General features: G+C 41.5%; 1 protein-coding gene across 4 annotated transcripts in view; it reads right to left on the bottom strand.

Annotated features, from left to right (window-relative positions):
- Window positions 1-530: 530 nt before the first annotated feature.
- The window catches only part of LOC136435751 (plasma membrane calcium-transporting ATPase 2-like), a 92224-nt gene continuing 76122 nt past the window's right edge, over window positions 531-16632 (bottom strand). For 3 of the 4 annotated variants that reach the window (XM_066429444.1, XM_066429445.1, XM_066429446.1), the window contains 8 exons: window positions 15054-15291; window positions 10485-10664; window positions 10162-10356; window positions 8782-8973; window positions 7023-7236; window positions 6304-6515; window positions 5346-5633; window positions 3637-4274 (listed from right to left, as the gene is read on the bottom strand). In XM_066429444.1, coding sequence (XP_066285541.1) covers window positions 3903-4274; window positions 5346-5633; window positions 6304-6515; window positions 7023-7236; window positions 8782-8973; window positions 10162-10356; window positions 10485-10664; window positions 15054-15291 — 1891 coding nt within the window. In that variant the 3' untranslated portion in view covers window positions 3637-3902. The other variant, XM_066429448.1, reaches the window with a different exon arrangement.

The raw sequence follows: 16632 nt of genomic DNA, 5'->3' as shown, positions 1-16632 counted from the left end.
ACCTACCAACATACCAAATACCAAGACAATCCTTCCAAGAATTCTCAACTTATCGTGTTCACTAACAGACATTCCACACCAATGAATACAGCTGGCTGACAGCCAATTTGTCCCTGGCAGTAACTGACGTTTCCTGCCTGCCTCATGACCCCTCATGACCAACTTAGCACCCCTGCCCGTATCAATATCCCTTGAAACAACACAGCCCACACGTCGCAACCAGAACGCATAGTATGAGCATACAATTTAACACATGTTTACACTTTTCTCGTTAATTATGCAAAGTACTTCGCCCAAAATCTAATCATCTTGAGATTTCCCACATACACACGGACACACCAAATACGACAACAAACCATCCAGGCGTTCTCGACTTATCCTGTTCACTAACAGACATGCATCAAAAAATAACCTTCTCGACGAAATTTCGTCGCGAAGGTAATAAAACCATGTCATTTCACAAACTGAGGAAATCCGAGTTGCTTTGTGATCATAAGGTATACATGTAGTCAAAGAATCAAGCATAAATATTTTGGTTTAAAAACTTTATTTCATAAAAACCATCTACAGTATTAACGGCCTTTTCCTGAATATAGACTGCAACTAGGGAAAATAACATCTACAACATTTCTACTTCTTGGTACAAAGCAAAAGATGGACTCTGATCTACATGTTCTGTTCATACACCTATGCAGCCCTGAAAGTATTCTAACTGCAGGGAGCACATCAGGTAACGACTCTATCTACAAAACCGTTCACTTTCAAAATGAACCAATATCCGTTCTATTTCCTCTATGACACAGACTCAGTCTGAATGTACTAACTCTGGTGACTGAACATACCATGGACAAATCCACATCTGCCATGAAAATGTGAGTGTAGTGGTCTGATAGCCTTAGCAATGAGATCTTAACCACTTACTGGGTAGCAAGGAGTTATTGCTTCATCTTGAAGGAAAACTTTCACAGTACGTTGCAAAGTCATGAACATTCAATGTCACAAGGTTTCACATGTGAGCAGCCATGCTTCGTCTTAGCAGTCGTTCCTAATGTTGAATCAGTCGTTAGTCATGAACTTGAAAGTGACATTGGTATGAAGAGTAGTAAGGAGAGGGAACAAATAAATAAAAACTTTGTCATCACAGATTATGAACACTCATCCACCCAAACTCCAATACATTACATTGAACACGGACACTGTCACCAATATACAGCTGAATTCTATATCTACGTCAACCACTAACACTAAACATTTGGACCTCTGGAATACCTTGGAAAATGTTTTATACACAATACCATAGAACATTGACCCATATTGGGCCTTTATGAACAGCATCATATCCCTATGCACAATTCTTAAATTTGAACTTGATAGCTGTACATGTACATTTGTACATGTACATTATACCAGTAATATGTACTCCTGTTGTGCTATATGCACTCAACAAAAATAGAAAAGCAGCAATTTTGTTTTTGCTTTAGAATAAAAAATTTCTCCATCAATGCAAAAAGCTTTATTCCCTCAAAATTGTTTACATTTTTTTACAAATCCATGAAGCAGGCCATTTGTCTTTGATTGAGATAATCCATCCACCCCATGTTGTTTGATTATTTTCTTAATATCCTTCATCTAACAGGAAGGATTATCCCACTAACATGAATTTTTACAAATTCCTGAACAAAATTTGAGGGAAATGAGCTTTTTATGAGGATAGCTATCCCTTTCATATTTCACTCTTGAAAATGGGAGCAAAAAGTGTTGCATTTGAATTTTTGTTGAGTGTAATTTGTTGTGCTTGTTTTCTAGAAGCAGCATTGCTGTATTGCAAGGAAGGGAGAATAGATTTTATAGTATACACCTTGGGGTTGGTTAATCACCCCGTTCATACTAAATCGCGTAAATCGCGAAATCGCGTAAATCGTGATAATGTGGCTTAGTATGAACGCTCCAAATCGCATTTGAAATCGCCCGAAATCGCTTTCCGCGAAACCACCTCCGGAGGTGGTTTACTCGCGATTTGCCTGCATTCCGACTTAGTATGAACGCTCGAAATCGTCTTGATGCGCGTTGGGCGCTTTACTTTGCATATTGACCCGGTCATGGGTCAAGGGGTCATCTGCAAATTCAGTCTTTCCGCTCATTATACGATGTTCATCTACCTCCTAGCTTGTTGGAATATTACGCCGAATGCGGCGGAAATATGTCAGAATCGGGCGGCGATTTTGGCGTATGGAATGATGAAAACGCATGTACTGATGGCCATCTTCGGGGATGTAGTGATTCAGAAGAAACTCAAAGGATCCCACCGAAACCAGGGCGTGTACGCTGAAGTGGCGACTGCCTGAGTTGGCCAAATACGCGAAAACATGGAAGTAATGCCGCACTATTAAAGGTAAAAAAACTCAAGATGAAGTACAAGAAGGTCATTGAACACAACAGTAAGAGTGGTGACAATCGAATAACGCGTCCGCCGTTTATCAAGCTGTTGGACGCGATTTTACAACTCGCGCTCGTTCGACCCCTGGTGTGAAGGAATGCGACTCAGGGCGATTTCGCGATTTGCGCGATTTAGTATGAACGGGGTCTTAGTAACATCAAACACTTTGACTGGAAGTAAAACAAAGGGCAACAAATTAAATGCTGCCTTGTTTAATGGTTTAATTCATGAGACATAAAACAGCTATGTGAAACATAGGCCTTCAGATCTTCACAAGGGGAGACACAAAATTTCATCCACGGACTAGGCATATTACCTCACTGAAATAACTTCTTTTGTCTTCTACATAATAGCTTTTAAGTACAAGTTGCTTCATAGTACATTATGGAAACATTCATGTGTTGAAGAAACATGTGTTGTTACTTTAGATTTAAAAAAAAGATTTTCTCCAGCTGGCTCTTAAAACAGGGCCAAACTCAAAACTAATTGCACATGTACAGATAACCCGTGTGCTACAGAATTCCATTTAAAAAAAGTAGAAAATACTAATATGTAATGAAGACTAATGTGAGCCTTCCTAATATATCAAACTTGCTGCTATGGTTTGTTTATGTAAGATTGCTACCCATGCAGTCAGGATCAAGCTAGGAACTAGTATCTTCCCTGCATCTACTCATCTAGGTCAGTTCTGCACCAAACTACTGAGAGTTAACCATATAAAGCGATAACAACTTAACTTATCAAAACCTGGAACCAGAACACCAGGTAAAGCAGACAGTGATGCACAAAAAAGAAATTCATAAAAACAATTAGTAGGGGAAAGGGGGACCTGGGAAAAAAGGGCTAAGAGTTCAATTGTGTAACCATGGAGAAGCACGCACAGATAACGTAGGCAGTTAAGTAAGCCAGGTCTTCCCAGGTCCCACATAGACGATGCAACATGACCTGTCCCAAGCAGCTAAGTATTCTCCATCTTATATGGTAGTTTCATAACTATGGAGAGATCTGCTAGACCTGTTGTTGGCGGAAGAGAGCCCAGAAAGTCCTCCATCGGTTGTGTCCCCACCGTTGGCATTCATGAAATCGATAGAGTGGGTCTCTGGAGTGCTCATGAAATCGTGGATCGACGTGTCTCGTCTAGTCTTGTCTAGACCTTCGTAAAGCGTGCTTCTCCATGTATTCACAACACGGATCTGCAAAATAAAATAAAGTTTATGTTTCTTTTCGTGATTCTCTATTTTGGTTTTGCCAAATCATTGCTGTCAGCCAGGGTTCCAACAGTCAGAGTGTGCTGCCCAGAACCCCAGTCGCACCTTTGCATTACTTTGATGGTACCTAACAAAGACAAACAAGGTTATAAGTAAACAAAGACAACACAAACAAACGAGCAAACAAACAAACATATTGACAAACACAAAGCCTCTGTCATTAGACAGAACTATGCTTGCCCTACATTAGATTGAGACTAGTCTATCTCAACAGCAGTAGAGTCAGCAGCTTGGGACGGGGCGTTGCCTGATGAAGGGGACAGAGACTCGGACTCGATAGGAGCAGAATCTACAACAGGTGGGGGTACACCTGACTCCATTTTAACACCATCTGACTTCATATCCAATACCACTGGGTCGGGTTGGACTGAGTTTGCCTTGGGAGACTCCGAATCAGGCATAGGCTGATCTGTGTCTGACTTGGGTGGGGAGTTATCCTCGCTAGATCTAGTCAGGTCTAGCTCACTAGTTTTATTGGAATCCCCTTCGGGGACGGGCATGAAATCGTGGATCAAGGTGTCTCGTCGAGTCTTGGCCATGGCATCTCTCCATGTGTCCACGGCACTGATCTGTAAGACAAGGCAAAGCTTTGTTAAACTTACTAAGATGGCACACTTCAACTGGACTACACCTGGCATTTGGACACAGTGCTTGTTCGTGCAGACCTACACACTGCTATGTCCTTACTGCAGACCTTGAAGCCACTAAAGTGAAGACAACCTGTCACTTCTCAGGAATGTTGAAGATCACCGATGAGCGTGTGTATAGGATCCTTGTTTTTACTTATGTTAAAATGCCTGGTAAGAAATAAAAATATTCAATTGGCAAATTTTAGCAGATGACTTAGGTTAAGAATTGTGCAGCAGATGGAGCAGTTTTAGAGAATTTCTTAGAAGGGAAAGAGCAAGCCAAATATTTTAGTCTTAAAAGTTAGTCAAAATAGGTGCACTTTTGAGGGATACGGTATGAACAATTCAAGATGGATAGTAAAGAGGCAAAGATTAGAGCTTGTCGGTGCAGAAAGGACGCAGCAGGCCGACCTGATGATAGCCAAACTAGGCCTGTTTTATTACAAGTAACATGCACTGTCAATGGATAATGTAGCATGCATGAACTCCCTCTGAGTTCAGTCACAGATACAGGCCACCATCTGAAGTGAGCTTAAAAGGAAATGATACATTAGCAGCACTGGCAAATCAAGCAAAAAACTGCATGCTTTGACTTCATGTGTCATGCCACATTACATCAGAATTCAGCTGAAAGGACAAGAATAATAAAAGTGACGCAGGCAAAATTTATGTAGGAGTGCACATTGAGTAAAAAAAAACAACTAATGGAGTTATACACATAAAGCAGTATGGCTGATGGAAAACTACAGCGTACAGGCTTACACCAGCAAGTTTTGAGCAATCTGACTCGTTCTCCTTCAATTCTGTTTAGTATTAGGTCTGTGGTATTGACTGTGCACATTGATTTCCATGGAGAGACTCTTCCATGGACCAGTACAATGTACAAAAACTATAATGTCACACTGCAGGTTTCCATGTGATTTTGTGCAGATATACTGTCTGTACATTGTGTATGTCCACATCCACATCCAGGGATCTAGTGGTAGAGCTAATATGAAGATGTCGCCATACCTGTGTCTGGATTCTGCTCAGACCACGGATCCACAAGATCTGACCTCGTCGCAGTTCCGTCATGCTTTCTATCGCGTCGGGCTCATCGATGTCTGCGATGGAGACCATGTCTACCTCAGGCTCACCACCACCAATCGTCAGGCTACGTGGCAGCTTCTTGGTTGGGATGAATGCAAGCACCTGGCCCCACAGAAGTTCACCCATCCCAAGGAAGACACACCATCCCCATTGGTCTACTGTCAGATGAGTTGTGCTGAAAGCAACGCTTCCAAACTCAACGATGAAGACCTATAAGAGAGAAAAGAACAAAGAAAAATGTTTGTTACGGAATAGCAGATACCATAAATACTGAAGAGCGCAATGAAGTGACACGCACTGCAGTGTCTACGAATTAGGCATACTGTTACATGTTTGATTGCTGCCATCCATGAAACAAAACAAATTTAACAGACTGAGGGATGTTGAAGATTTTTGTTTGGCGATGCCTCAGGGGCAAGCCTAATGGTATTTGTATTGTGTGCAGTTTGCAACAATTCAATTGGGACCTCCCCCCCCCTACTTTTCCCCTTGTGGGGTCATCTGGGGGAACACCATGATGATGATGAAAAAGCACAACTGCTTGTTTCCATCCAAAATTGTCAAAAGTGCCATGCATAGTATCACTTGTAGCACAATTTTCTGCACTGAAAGCTAGTGGGAAAATGTGAAACTTGACAAAACGGCCCAAGGTACACCCTAATCTTGGAATAGCCTTTTATAAACAAACAAAATCAATTATAACCATGAATGATATTCTAAATGTTGATGGCACAGTGTTTTATGTACAGTTAATAACTCAGGATTGCAGTTTATCAAACTGCAATCCCAGCAAGCTGGAAAAGCACTTTTGAAGGAAACATCTTCAATTTAGTATATGTTATATACTAAAACAGATGAACTTTCATACTATTTCTAATACCTGAGCAATCAAGGTCCCCACGACAATAGAGCAGAAGATAGGATTGGTGAAGAGGCCGGAGAAGACGTTGCGCTGGTTGTGGATCTTGCGGGCATTGATCTCATTGAAGATCTGCATCATCACAAAGGTGTTGAAAACGATGGTGAAGTGCTGGCTGGGTGCAGCGTGCAGTGCCGCCCCACGCCCACTGTCGATGTCGTAAATGATATCACCTACACAACAGAAAACATACTGATTAGGCAGAATTCATTTGATGAGGCCATACTACAGTTTCTCAGGGGTCTCAATCAAAACTTTAGTGACTCAGGCTCTGTCACAGTAATTCTATTGGAGTGGATCTATTTGTGACTTATGCTACTGAAACTACAGTACTGAATCTGGATTGGTCAACTGAAATTTAGTATAACCACCCTTAAGTATAGCACACCAGCTTTGCTGGCTCGAGGCATCAGATAGTTATATAACACCAAACAACTTGTCACAGTTATACACTTCATGTTTAACACTTTTGGTGACTGATCTTGGCAAAAGCCTACAACACTGCACTTTTCTCACAAATTTCTGGAGGTGTAGCATTTATGCCATACCTGTATCATCCATGTACAAAAACAGCTTTTCAAAAAGAGTTGGAGTTGTCTTTATATAAAATTTAAGTTTTTCTTTATGTCCTGTTCTCGGTACCTGAACAACCACAGTATCAACCAATCTGTCTCTCCTACCTGCAAACAGGATGGTAAAGATGATGATCAGCTGGTATACAGCATGGCCCAGGATGTTCTTACACATCGTCCTGGAAATCAGGGGCTTGGTACGCCCATACGGTTTCCGTAGCAACAGCTCCTCAGTAGGCATCTCAGTGGCAAGGGCCAATGAGGCGAAGGAATCCATGATCAAATTGACCCAAAGCATCTGAACTGCCTTCAAAGGACTGTCCTGATTGGTGGGATCAAAGACATAGAGTCAGCTTTTCTGACAGTCAGTTCAATACTAATTCAAACTGGCTTCATCTTTCTGGCCATTCAGTGCAGTATAGCTGCAGCTGCAGTGCCCTTATCCAGTAAAATCAACTACTCGTATTCTGCGACAACTTTAAAGGTTCAAACAAGGTGGGTTCTCAATCTGTGAAATTCAAAAGTGTTCCACATGCACAGTGGCTTGTTAAATGTGTGACAGAGCACTTTCCACTCATCACGCTTAGACCCCGTTCACATTAAGCCTATCATAACCAGTTAAATAAATCAAAAGATTTAACCGGTTTTCTTAGCCTAATCAAACCGGTCAGATAAGGGTTTTAAGAGGTTAAATTGAAACCATCTCCAGAGTTACATGGTATAGTACCATGTACAACATACTACATGTACTGTTTATTAAAAAGTCTTCATCCATTCATGACAATGCTTGTTCGTATGTTTATTTGTATTGCATACCCTGTAAACAGCTTCGTGGTGTAACACACCAGGTTTGTACTGAAGAATACAAGATGCATATCTGGACAGATTTACTTGATCCAATCACACTGGGAAGGAACCTACTCTTTTTGATTACAGTGGTGGATTCTTTTACATCCTAGAGGTGTGGCTCTACTCAAACGCGGGACCTCCATTTCAAGGAGAACTAACTCCAGAAGGGGGTGTTATTTTCCAATAGATTATATATCAATGTTTACACCTGTAGGCAGACCATGCACTATCTACATTCATCAATTGTGTGTAGATGTGAACTGTGCTTTGTAAGACCTGCCCTATGCAATGGAGGATAGGGAGGGATGGAGAAGGGCCATGAGCACCCGTGAGACTGTCATGACCAGATGAGATGAGATGATGATGTATACACGTACATAATCTGCTCCACCCATGCACAGCATTTCTGTACAGTGTATCTTAGACACTTCCTTCATTGTGAATATTTTTGGCATAAATGAGGGGCAGTGAGCACACCAAGAAGGCCAACTGTTGGTAAGATATCAACACGACAGTCAAAAACAGGTCGAAATATTCCCACTTGTGGGGCATGAATATTGATGACAATAAGATGCCAATCACGCTTATCACTACTGGCAACTGTCCGTGATTGGTTGACACTTTTGCAGGCTGGCCTGGCAATGTTACCTTTCTATTTCCCCTTTTTAGAAGAGCTGACATTTCTGCCCATGGGTTTAACATTTGGCTCTGTCCGCACGGTTTCATGATAAATACGTTTTGAATAAATCGGACGTTAATTGGTCATGTTACGTTAATTCTATTTGAACCCAGGACCTTTGGGTTCTTGGCTAAACTCTCTACCATTAGGTCATACGAAGCCATTAAAACTCATGTTTTCACATGAAGGCCACCATCATGCTGTGTCCTTACTCACCATACTATTGAAAATCTTTGAACTCAATGAAGGTGCACACAAAATACCAGTACATGGATTTCTACATATAGCATGAAATCATTGTTTGCAAACGATATCAGAATTAGAAGTTGTCTTTCTTACATTGTCAATGCAGGCTCCCAAGAAGGCTACGATAACGGCCACTACGTTGACAGTCAACTGGAACTGTAGGAATTTGGAGATGCTGTCGTAGACATTACGTCCCCAAAGCACAGCCTTGACAATACTGGTGAAGTTATCATCCGTCAGGATGATATCTGACGCCTCCTTGGCAACGTCAGTGCCAGCAATACCCTGTTAATACAATGCAGAACTGCTCACTGAATTGAAAAACTGTGGGTGTATAAAAGTTTGATTGTATGCCTGCATAGAAAGGTATGTACATCAGTGTTTCCGCCAGCCCGACGGCCGTCCGAAGGCCGTCCATGGAGGGCCGGAGGCCTGAAAAATTTGATATTTCTAACCGTCTTAAATGCCATTTCCCGTATTCTGAGTGGCAAATAATTGGTGAGGAAAGGTAAGTTTATTGCGTCCACAAAAACGCCGAGAAAGGCACCTCGGGGCGGGGCAGACCGGCGGCATCTTTTCCACTACGCATGTACAATGTTCACAACTTTTCATCGAAGAAACATACACGGATATCACCGACTGACTCTGCTGTACAGTACACAATAAAGTTTGCTGTATACAATAAAGATTCAATCATTTGACAGTTCTACAGCTTTTATTGAATTCATGACTCTCGGATTTGGGACGTTTTTTGATGCTACGTTTGTTTGGACCGGCTTTCCTTCCAGTTTTTAGATACTAACAACGTTCCTCACTTCTTGTTACTAACATCCTTTAACCTCTACAGACGCTTGTCTTAAACAAACCATGTTTCGAACTAACAGTAATAGGTAGAGTTTTATCAAAAAACAAGTATACTAACAGCTTGAACACATTATTTACAATCAGCGCCAACATAACAACGTAAAACAATCTGTAGACCAGTAGTGCGCACTTATCACACCAATGACGCCATATTAAAGAAAACTAAGTCCGAATTCCCGAAATTACACGACAAGGCGACTGGCGAGGACGTTCCAAGATGGCTCCTAGTAAGTCCTGACAGTTCCGGCATGCACAGCGAGAAGGTAAGTGGGTCCGTTAGTCACGTACAACACGTAGGCGCCGGAGGGTTGTGCAATACTGGGCGTGCTCTGTGGGGCGTGGCAATGCGTGTGGGTGAACTTTGGAGTCCACGGAAGCTCTTTGATATAACCGACGGCACTCTTTAATGCTGCTGACAAGGGCAACCCTCAGGGCATGGCGCCGTCTGGCGGAAACACTGATGTACATACACACGAGTTTGGTACATTTTTGTACACATACTTCATCATACAAACACCCAGCCCTGTGTATCTTCTAAATCCGTCAAGTTGCAACACAGTGTACTATATTACAATTTAATGAAAATTTAGCCTGCCATTAAAGACCTACCATGGCAAAGCCAACATCAGCCTTCTTTAAGGCTGGTCCGTCGTTGGTTCCATCTCCTGTCACGGCCACCACCTCCCGATTTTCACTGATGGTGCTGTCAATGATTCCTTTCACCAGGGTGTGCTTGTCTGTGGGAGACGAGCGAGCCAGAACCCTCAGCTTGGGCCAGAGTTTGTCGATACGTGCCTGCTCAATCTGAAATCAAATCCACAACTTGTCAGGACCCATTTGAAACAAACCCACAATACCTGTGTTCTTACCTGATCAACTACCTGTACACCTTTTAAAAATGTAAGTTCCAGAGAGATGCTGAGTGGGCCTACCATTCCCTTCTCGTTCCTGATCCTCCTGTTGAATTCCTTTCCATCCAGGATAATGAACTCCTCATCAGGGGTCAGGATGCCACACTTGATGGCTATGGCACGAGCTGTGTTGATATTGTCCCCTGTCACCATGCGCACAGTGATCCCTGCCCTCTGGCACTTCTTAATAGCTGCTGGCACCTGTGTGGAGGGAAACAAGCACTCTAAGGTGGTTATGACACCAAAATACAACTATTCAACTTTGGTAGTAAACTATCATTTAATCAACATACCTTTTTAACCAAATATACACCCTTCTCCTGTTACATATACATGCATAATTTAAACATTTTACCATCAAAGTATCTTATTATCTATATCAGTGAAAACAGCAGTGAAAGTTTTTCGCAAGCTGCTACATTTCTGTTTCAAGCAAAACGACATACAATGTTGGTTTTCACTTCCAGGCAGTTTTGTATCCTCATGTCTTCATATTTGTTATTTTTTCACATTACTACACCTGCATATAACCTTACTCCGCAGGTCAACAATATTGGGCCACCTCCCTTCGGTCTACAGGTGCCATAACTCATTGTTGGTTCCTATAACCACAGAATAAACAGCATAGTCTGCGAAGTCCTTGAAGCAAAGCCGGTCATTAACGTTATTATTATAGAGACATCAAACACGCCACACCACAGAAGAAAACCAAGATGGCTGCTTTGTTTTCTTTGAGGGTTGTACCATGTGTACCTGGTCAGTATGTGGACAACTTAGTATTACCTGTAAAGAATAAGGACATTATATCCTTGTGAGGAATACGTATTCTGATGCGTAATTAAGATTGCACAACCTGTGACAAAAATCACAGCCAAGGCTCACGGAAAAAATGAAAAGATTTGAAAAAATAAAACAAAAAATTTAAAATAAAAAGCCTCATGCAAACCTTGGCCTCTGCATAGTTTTTTTTATAAATCTGAAAAATCATTATCAATTTCAACCATCGGACTCTAACTTCGGACAGTTGGGCAGATTCCAGACGGCGCGGCGATGTTTGTTTTTCGCGCACGTGGTCACCGCCCCCCTCCCCACTGTCTCGGCACAGGAGAAAATGTTCCGGCTTCTCCTTGCTCACAAGGCTGTGCTCAAGATCTATCCGAATAGTTCTTGACTTCTTCGCTGCCATCTAGGCTTGAAGGACCACCAGCTAATGTAGTGGCCACCGATTTGTTACTTCTGTCATCACGCCCATTCCCCGAGCTCGGGCGCAGGTTTAAGTTTATTTACAGCGCCGCTAGTTTGCTAATTTGAGAACCATTGAATCATGAGCCTGATTTTTTTCATTCTGCAAAATTGCAGGTTGTTTAATTTTTCTTTTGCAATCTTGAAAATCTTTCTGAAAATTGCAGACTGCAGACGGGTATGTCGAACGCTGGTTTTACATGGGTACCTTCCTAATGAACCTACAAGAAATCTCCCCATATCACTCATTCTCTGTTGAACACATTTATCATAAGAAAAAAACATCAAACCACACAAATCTTGTTTATGGCAACTCCTTATAATGTACGCACCCCCGCTTTGGGGGGGATCACAGACCTGACCAAGGCAGCTGAAACGTTCAAGTGGAAAAACCCCATTAATACATTGTGTTAAGATAGCTGCACTTTCCTGTGTGTAATATTAGATGGCACTGTTATGTACGGAGAACGGTGTAATGTTATCGAGCTAGTAGTACACTTCTCTCTCTTAATTCAACCCGACAACCATCTTACCTCGTGTGACCTCGATTACTCGTCTCAAGTGGCACGTACAGTAGCTAGCCTTTGCACCTTCGCAGGTCTGACAGGTAATTAGCAGCGACGAGTGTAGTGTGTTTCTGGTTTACGTGAGAGGTTGTTGAGGGTCAAGGGAGCTCGTCATATGTATTCAGAGGCTTGCGGTGTGGGTCCCCAGGAAAGCCCTATGTTTGCCCTTGTTTGTTATCCTATCAGTTGGTTGCCAAAGATTGTTTATTACCTTCGCCGAGAAGGTTATGCAGAGGGTAGCGTTTGTTTGTCTGTTTGTTTGTCTGTCTGTCTGTCTGTAGTGGACCAGAATAACTAAAGAACGCCTTGATAGATTGTTTTGATATTTGGTATGTCGATAGGTCTTGATGAGACCTGAAAACGATTAGATTTTGGGCCCCCTAGCGGCTTCTTACGGTACTGCAGCAGAACTTCCTGTTTTGATATCTCGTGTTCTGGACATGCTATGGAACTGATTTTTGAGTGGTACATAGATCTTTGGACAGAGAGTAAGTGGTACGAGTTTGGGCCCCCTAGCGGCTTTTTTGGGACTGCAGGATCAGGTTTTGCATCTGACTTTGAAAGGGAATAACTCAAGAAGGGCTTGATGGATGGTAATGATTTTTGGTAAGTAGATAGCTTGAGTGATGATGTACATGATTAGATACTTCTTATGCAAATCAGTTCCTATTTGCATAATTAATGAGGAAAGTTTATACATCCGCCAAATTCTATGATAGGACTCTGAAACATGTGACATATGTACCTGAGGAAGAGAGAAATATTAAATTATATGAACTATGCAAATGAAGACCTGACTTGCATAATTAATGTAAAAATACTATAACAAGATGGCCTTGATGGATGGATGGTCATGATTTTTGGCATGTGGATAGCCTGTGTGATGCTTGGTATGATTGGATGATAATTATGCAAATCAGATTCTAATTTGCATAATTAATGAGGCAACTTTAAAAATCCGGTTTGTTCCATGATATGACTATTCAAATTGTAACTGAGGAAGAGAGGGCTGTTAATAGATGGAAAATATGCAAATGTGGGCCTAATTTGCATTCTTAATGACTACCTTGTATCATTCCACACTGGCAAATGACGACAAATTCATACATTTGATACTTTTTTTGTGGCATCGGGAAGTTATGTGAACATCGTTGAATCAAATTATGTTGATAAGGGCCTCATTTGCATAATTGATGATAAATATTAGCACAACCTTCTTTGTTAAGCTCATAATTTGTTAAGCTCATACTTTGGACATGTTATATTTTAAGACAATCAACTGGTATGATTCATAATTGATGAGAAACACTCCTAATACGTCAATCATAAAGGTTAAAATCATTTGGCGAAGGTATGAGGTCGCGGAACTCTAGTGTTTTAATTAAGTTGACCGATGTTATTGATTATTGCAAAGGGCTGAATTGGGGAAGTCCCGGCTCCTAAATTTGCTGTTGACAAAGGACACGAACCCATCTCAGTTTGCCCGCCGACTGAGCTCAGTCACCCCAATATCGCGAGTTCTATGAGACAGGAAACGTTTTAATCACAATCTTCCCTCCCAAATGTCTATCAAATTCAGAGAGGGTATCCCAGATTGATAAATGGGAAACGCTAAAATTCTTTTCGTTGACCAATTGCTGTTTGAATTTTATATCTCCTCGGACCAAATTTGGTTAGAGGCGGACACGGAAAATGGGAAATAAAGGCAAAGAAACTGTTAGAGAAGCGAGAGATTTTGGGCCTTGGTGACTGCTCATCGTTCGGAAGGGAGATTGGACAACGACTTCCCACCTTAGTCGTTCTCTGGGACTTAGAATTTCCGACTTCCCCACTCGCCCTTGGCCGAGTTTGGGTTCTCCTATGCCGCGAGTGCCTCGCCAGTTCTTTTGAGTTGAGACTTCGCCGAATAAATGACATCGACACGAATCATCAGGGTCCCTAGCCTATCCTTCGGACATCACAGCAGGTAGGCGGTTTCGAGACTCTGTCTGCAAACTGTCGTGGGGTAGGTCGGAGGGAAAATATAACTTCCGACCGCCTTACAAATGCACCCCTTGTCCAGCATTTTGGTGGCTCGCCAGGAAGCTGATATGACCACTTGTGGAATTTCTTTCCAGATAAATGCATGTTCAAAGGATTTTTATTAGTTCCCTGACTGCTTTATATGTAGTATTTTGTTATCAGAAACTCTGCATTCCAATTGTTGCAAAGTACAGTAACTGTAGCAAACATAACACTACATAGTCATGGAAGTCACGCTCATCACTGCACAAACAATGGCACCGATCAAAATACACATACTGACTAAATTTTTCTTTTGAGCAGCACTACAAGATGAAATATTACGAAAAATTGTAATCATCCTATAGAATGTTAATTTGGCAGCACGGCGCACAAATATTGCATTTTTGTGAGTAGGAATAGTGCATGTTGTCGCGGCCCGAGTCTAGGCTACCACTTCCCGCCAGCGTAACGCAAATACGTCATGCAAGATTTGTATATTGCGCAATGATCATATGTAAAGGATCATGGGGTAGCAGAAACATGGTGAATCATACCTCTGTTGAAGAAATTTGTCCACATAATGCTGTACTTTGATTATTTTTTGTAGGTCTTGCACAAAGTTTACACGAAAGCATTCAGCCCAGAAATGCAAGTGGGAGGCAAATTTCGCTGGCAGTCGCCTTGTTTTGACGGTAGCAAACATTCTTTCGGCCGCTTACAGTTCCTACACACAATTGCAAAGTTTTCAGGCACAATAAAATGTAACGAAGAATCTGACCTCATCTCTAACTGGGTCCTCGATGCCAGTGATGGCAATTGCTGTCAGGTTAGAGACAATAAGATTCTCAGATTCCCAATCAGGCTCCCCTTCAGCAGGATCAAAGTCGCGGTACGCCATACAGATGGTCCGCAGTGCCTCGCTGGCCATTGGCTCGATAACTTTCTTGATGAGAGCGTCGCGGTTGTGATGGGAAAAGTCCTTCTCATCACCATTCACATCCAGAATCTTGGTGCACCTGAGGAGACAAACCTGATTGTAAGTCTTGCAGATAATTTTTTGTGATGGACTGACTTAAACATGTTTGTTTTGTTAGTTTGTATAGCATAATTGGTAGACTGCCTTGAGGCGTAACATGTCAGGTACAAGCTGCTTAAGTATGTGGTTTCTTACATCCCAACTGAGAGATCATCTGCAATTTTTCGCAGTGTGCGACTAGGGGCGATTTTTCAAGTTTCACATTTTCCCCCGTATAGAAAATTGTATGTACTTCAAGTGATACTACGCATGGCACAAATTATTGGATAGTGACAAGCGGTTAAAAAGTTGTGCTCTTTGACAGACTTTTAGAATTGAATAGCCTAAGGCAGTATACAGACACTACACAAACAAAGCTGACAAAAGTAGAAGTAGAGACTCTACTTCTACTTTCATTGTTGTTGACTGGTTAACAAAATGTTCAATGGGACAACAGAAAAAGGAAGGGACAAATTTGGAACAAAAATGAAAACAAATTGCAACAAAAATATCATTATAATCATGTAATGGTAGTCATAAACGCAAGGTATAGGGACACAATACATGCAGTACGTATATGAACACTACAACCGGGTGATTTATGACGTTATTTCATGTATTTACAAGCATAGTCCAAAGTGACTACTGTCATAAGACCACCATCTTCAGATGTTTCAGAACATTGAGTTCATTGGCACCCATAGCTTTTATAGTCCAAGTAATAAACCATTTTATACTGGTATACGAACGATACACAATTTATCAGACTAATATAACAATCAGCTATAAGCCATCAGCCACATTATTACTCTCCAAGCAGAGGAGGGGTTCTGGCTGGTTTTTGACATGTTTTTAGGTGTTTTTGTCGGGCTTCTTTCTTTGTCATTTTTTTTGGTGTCGCCAACCCACACCTCTGCCGGCACTGACCTCGGGGCGGGGCAAACCTATTTACTTCCATTGAAGAAAGGTGGCAAGTTTCTGATGAATTATGCAAATGAGGTCCTTATTAGCATAACTTGTAGCCTTTCTTAAAGGTACCTACACTTAAAAAATGAAATCCGTAGCATTTACCATAATGGAATTACACGTTTCTGCATATATCATCATGCATTAGCATAATTTATATGCAGGTGTATTCACCTTTTCTAAAGGTACCCACAAATCAAATATGACATCTGTAGCATTTATCGTAAGGGATATACAAGTTCCTGAATAAATCATGCAAAAGAAGAAAAAAAAGATAAAGAGCAGGCCAGCAAAAACAATAGATCTCCTCCTTATATAAAAAGAAGGGGAAAAAAGAAGAAAAAAAAGAGAAAAGGAAAAAGTTTTCCGCACCGGC

The sequence above is a fragment of the Branchiostoma lanceolatum genome, chromosome 5 (genome assembly GCF_035083965.1).
Source record: "Branchiostoma lanceolatum isolate klBraLanc5 chromosome 5, klBraLanc5.hap2, whole genome shotgun sequence".
Taxonomy (NCBI): Eukaryota; Metazoa; Chordata; class Leptocardii; order Amphioxiformes; family Branchiostomatidae; genus Branchiostoma; species Branchiostoma lanceolatum.
Note: the sequence above shows the minus strand (reverse complement) of the source record. Positions and strands in the feature narration are given on the sequence as shown.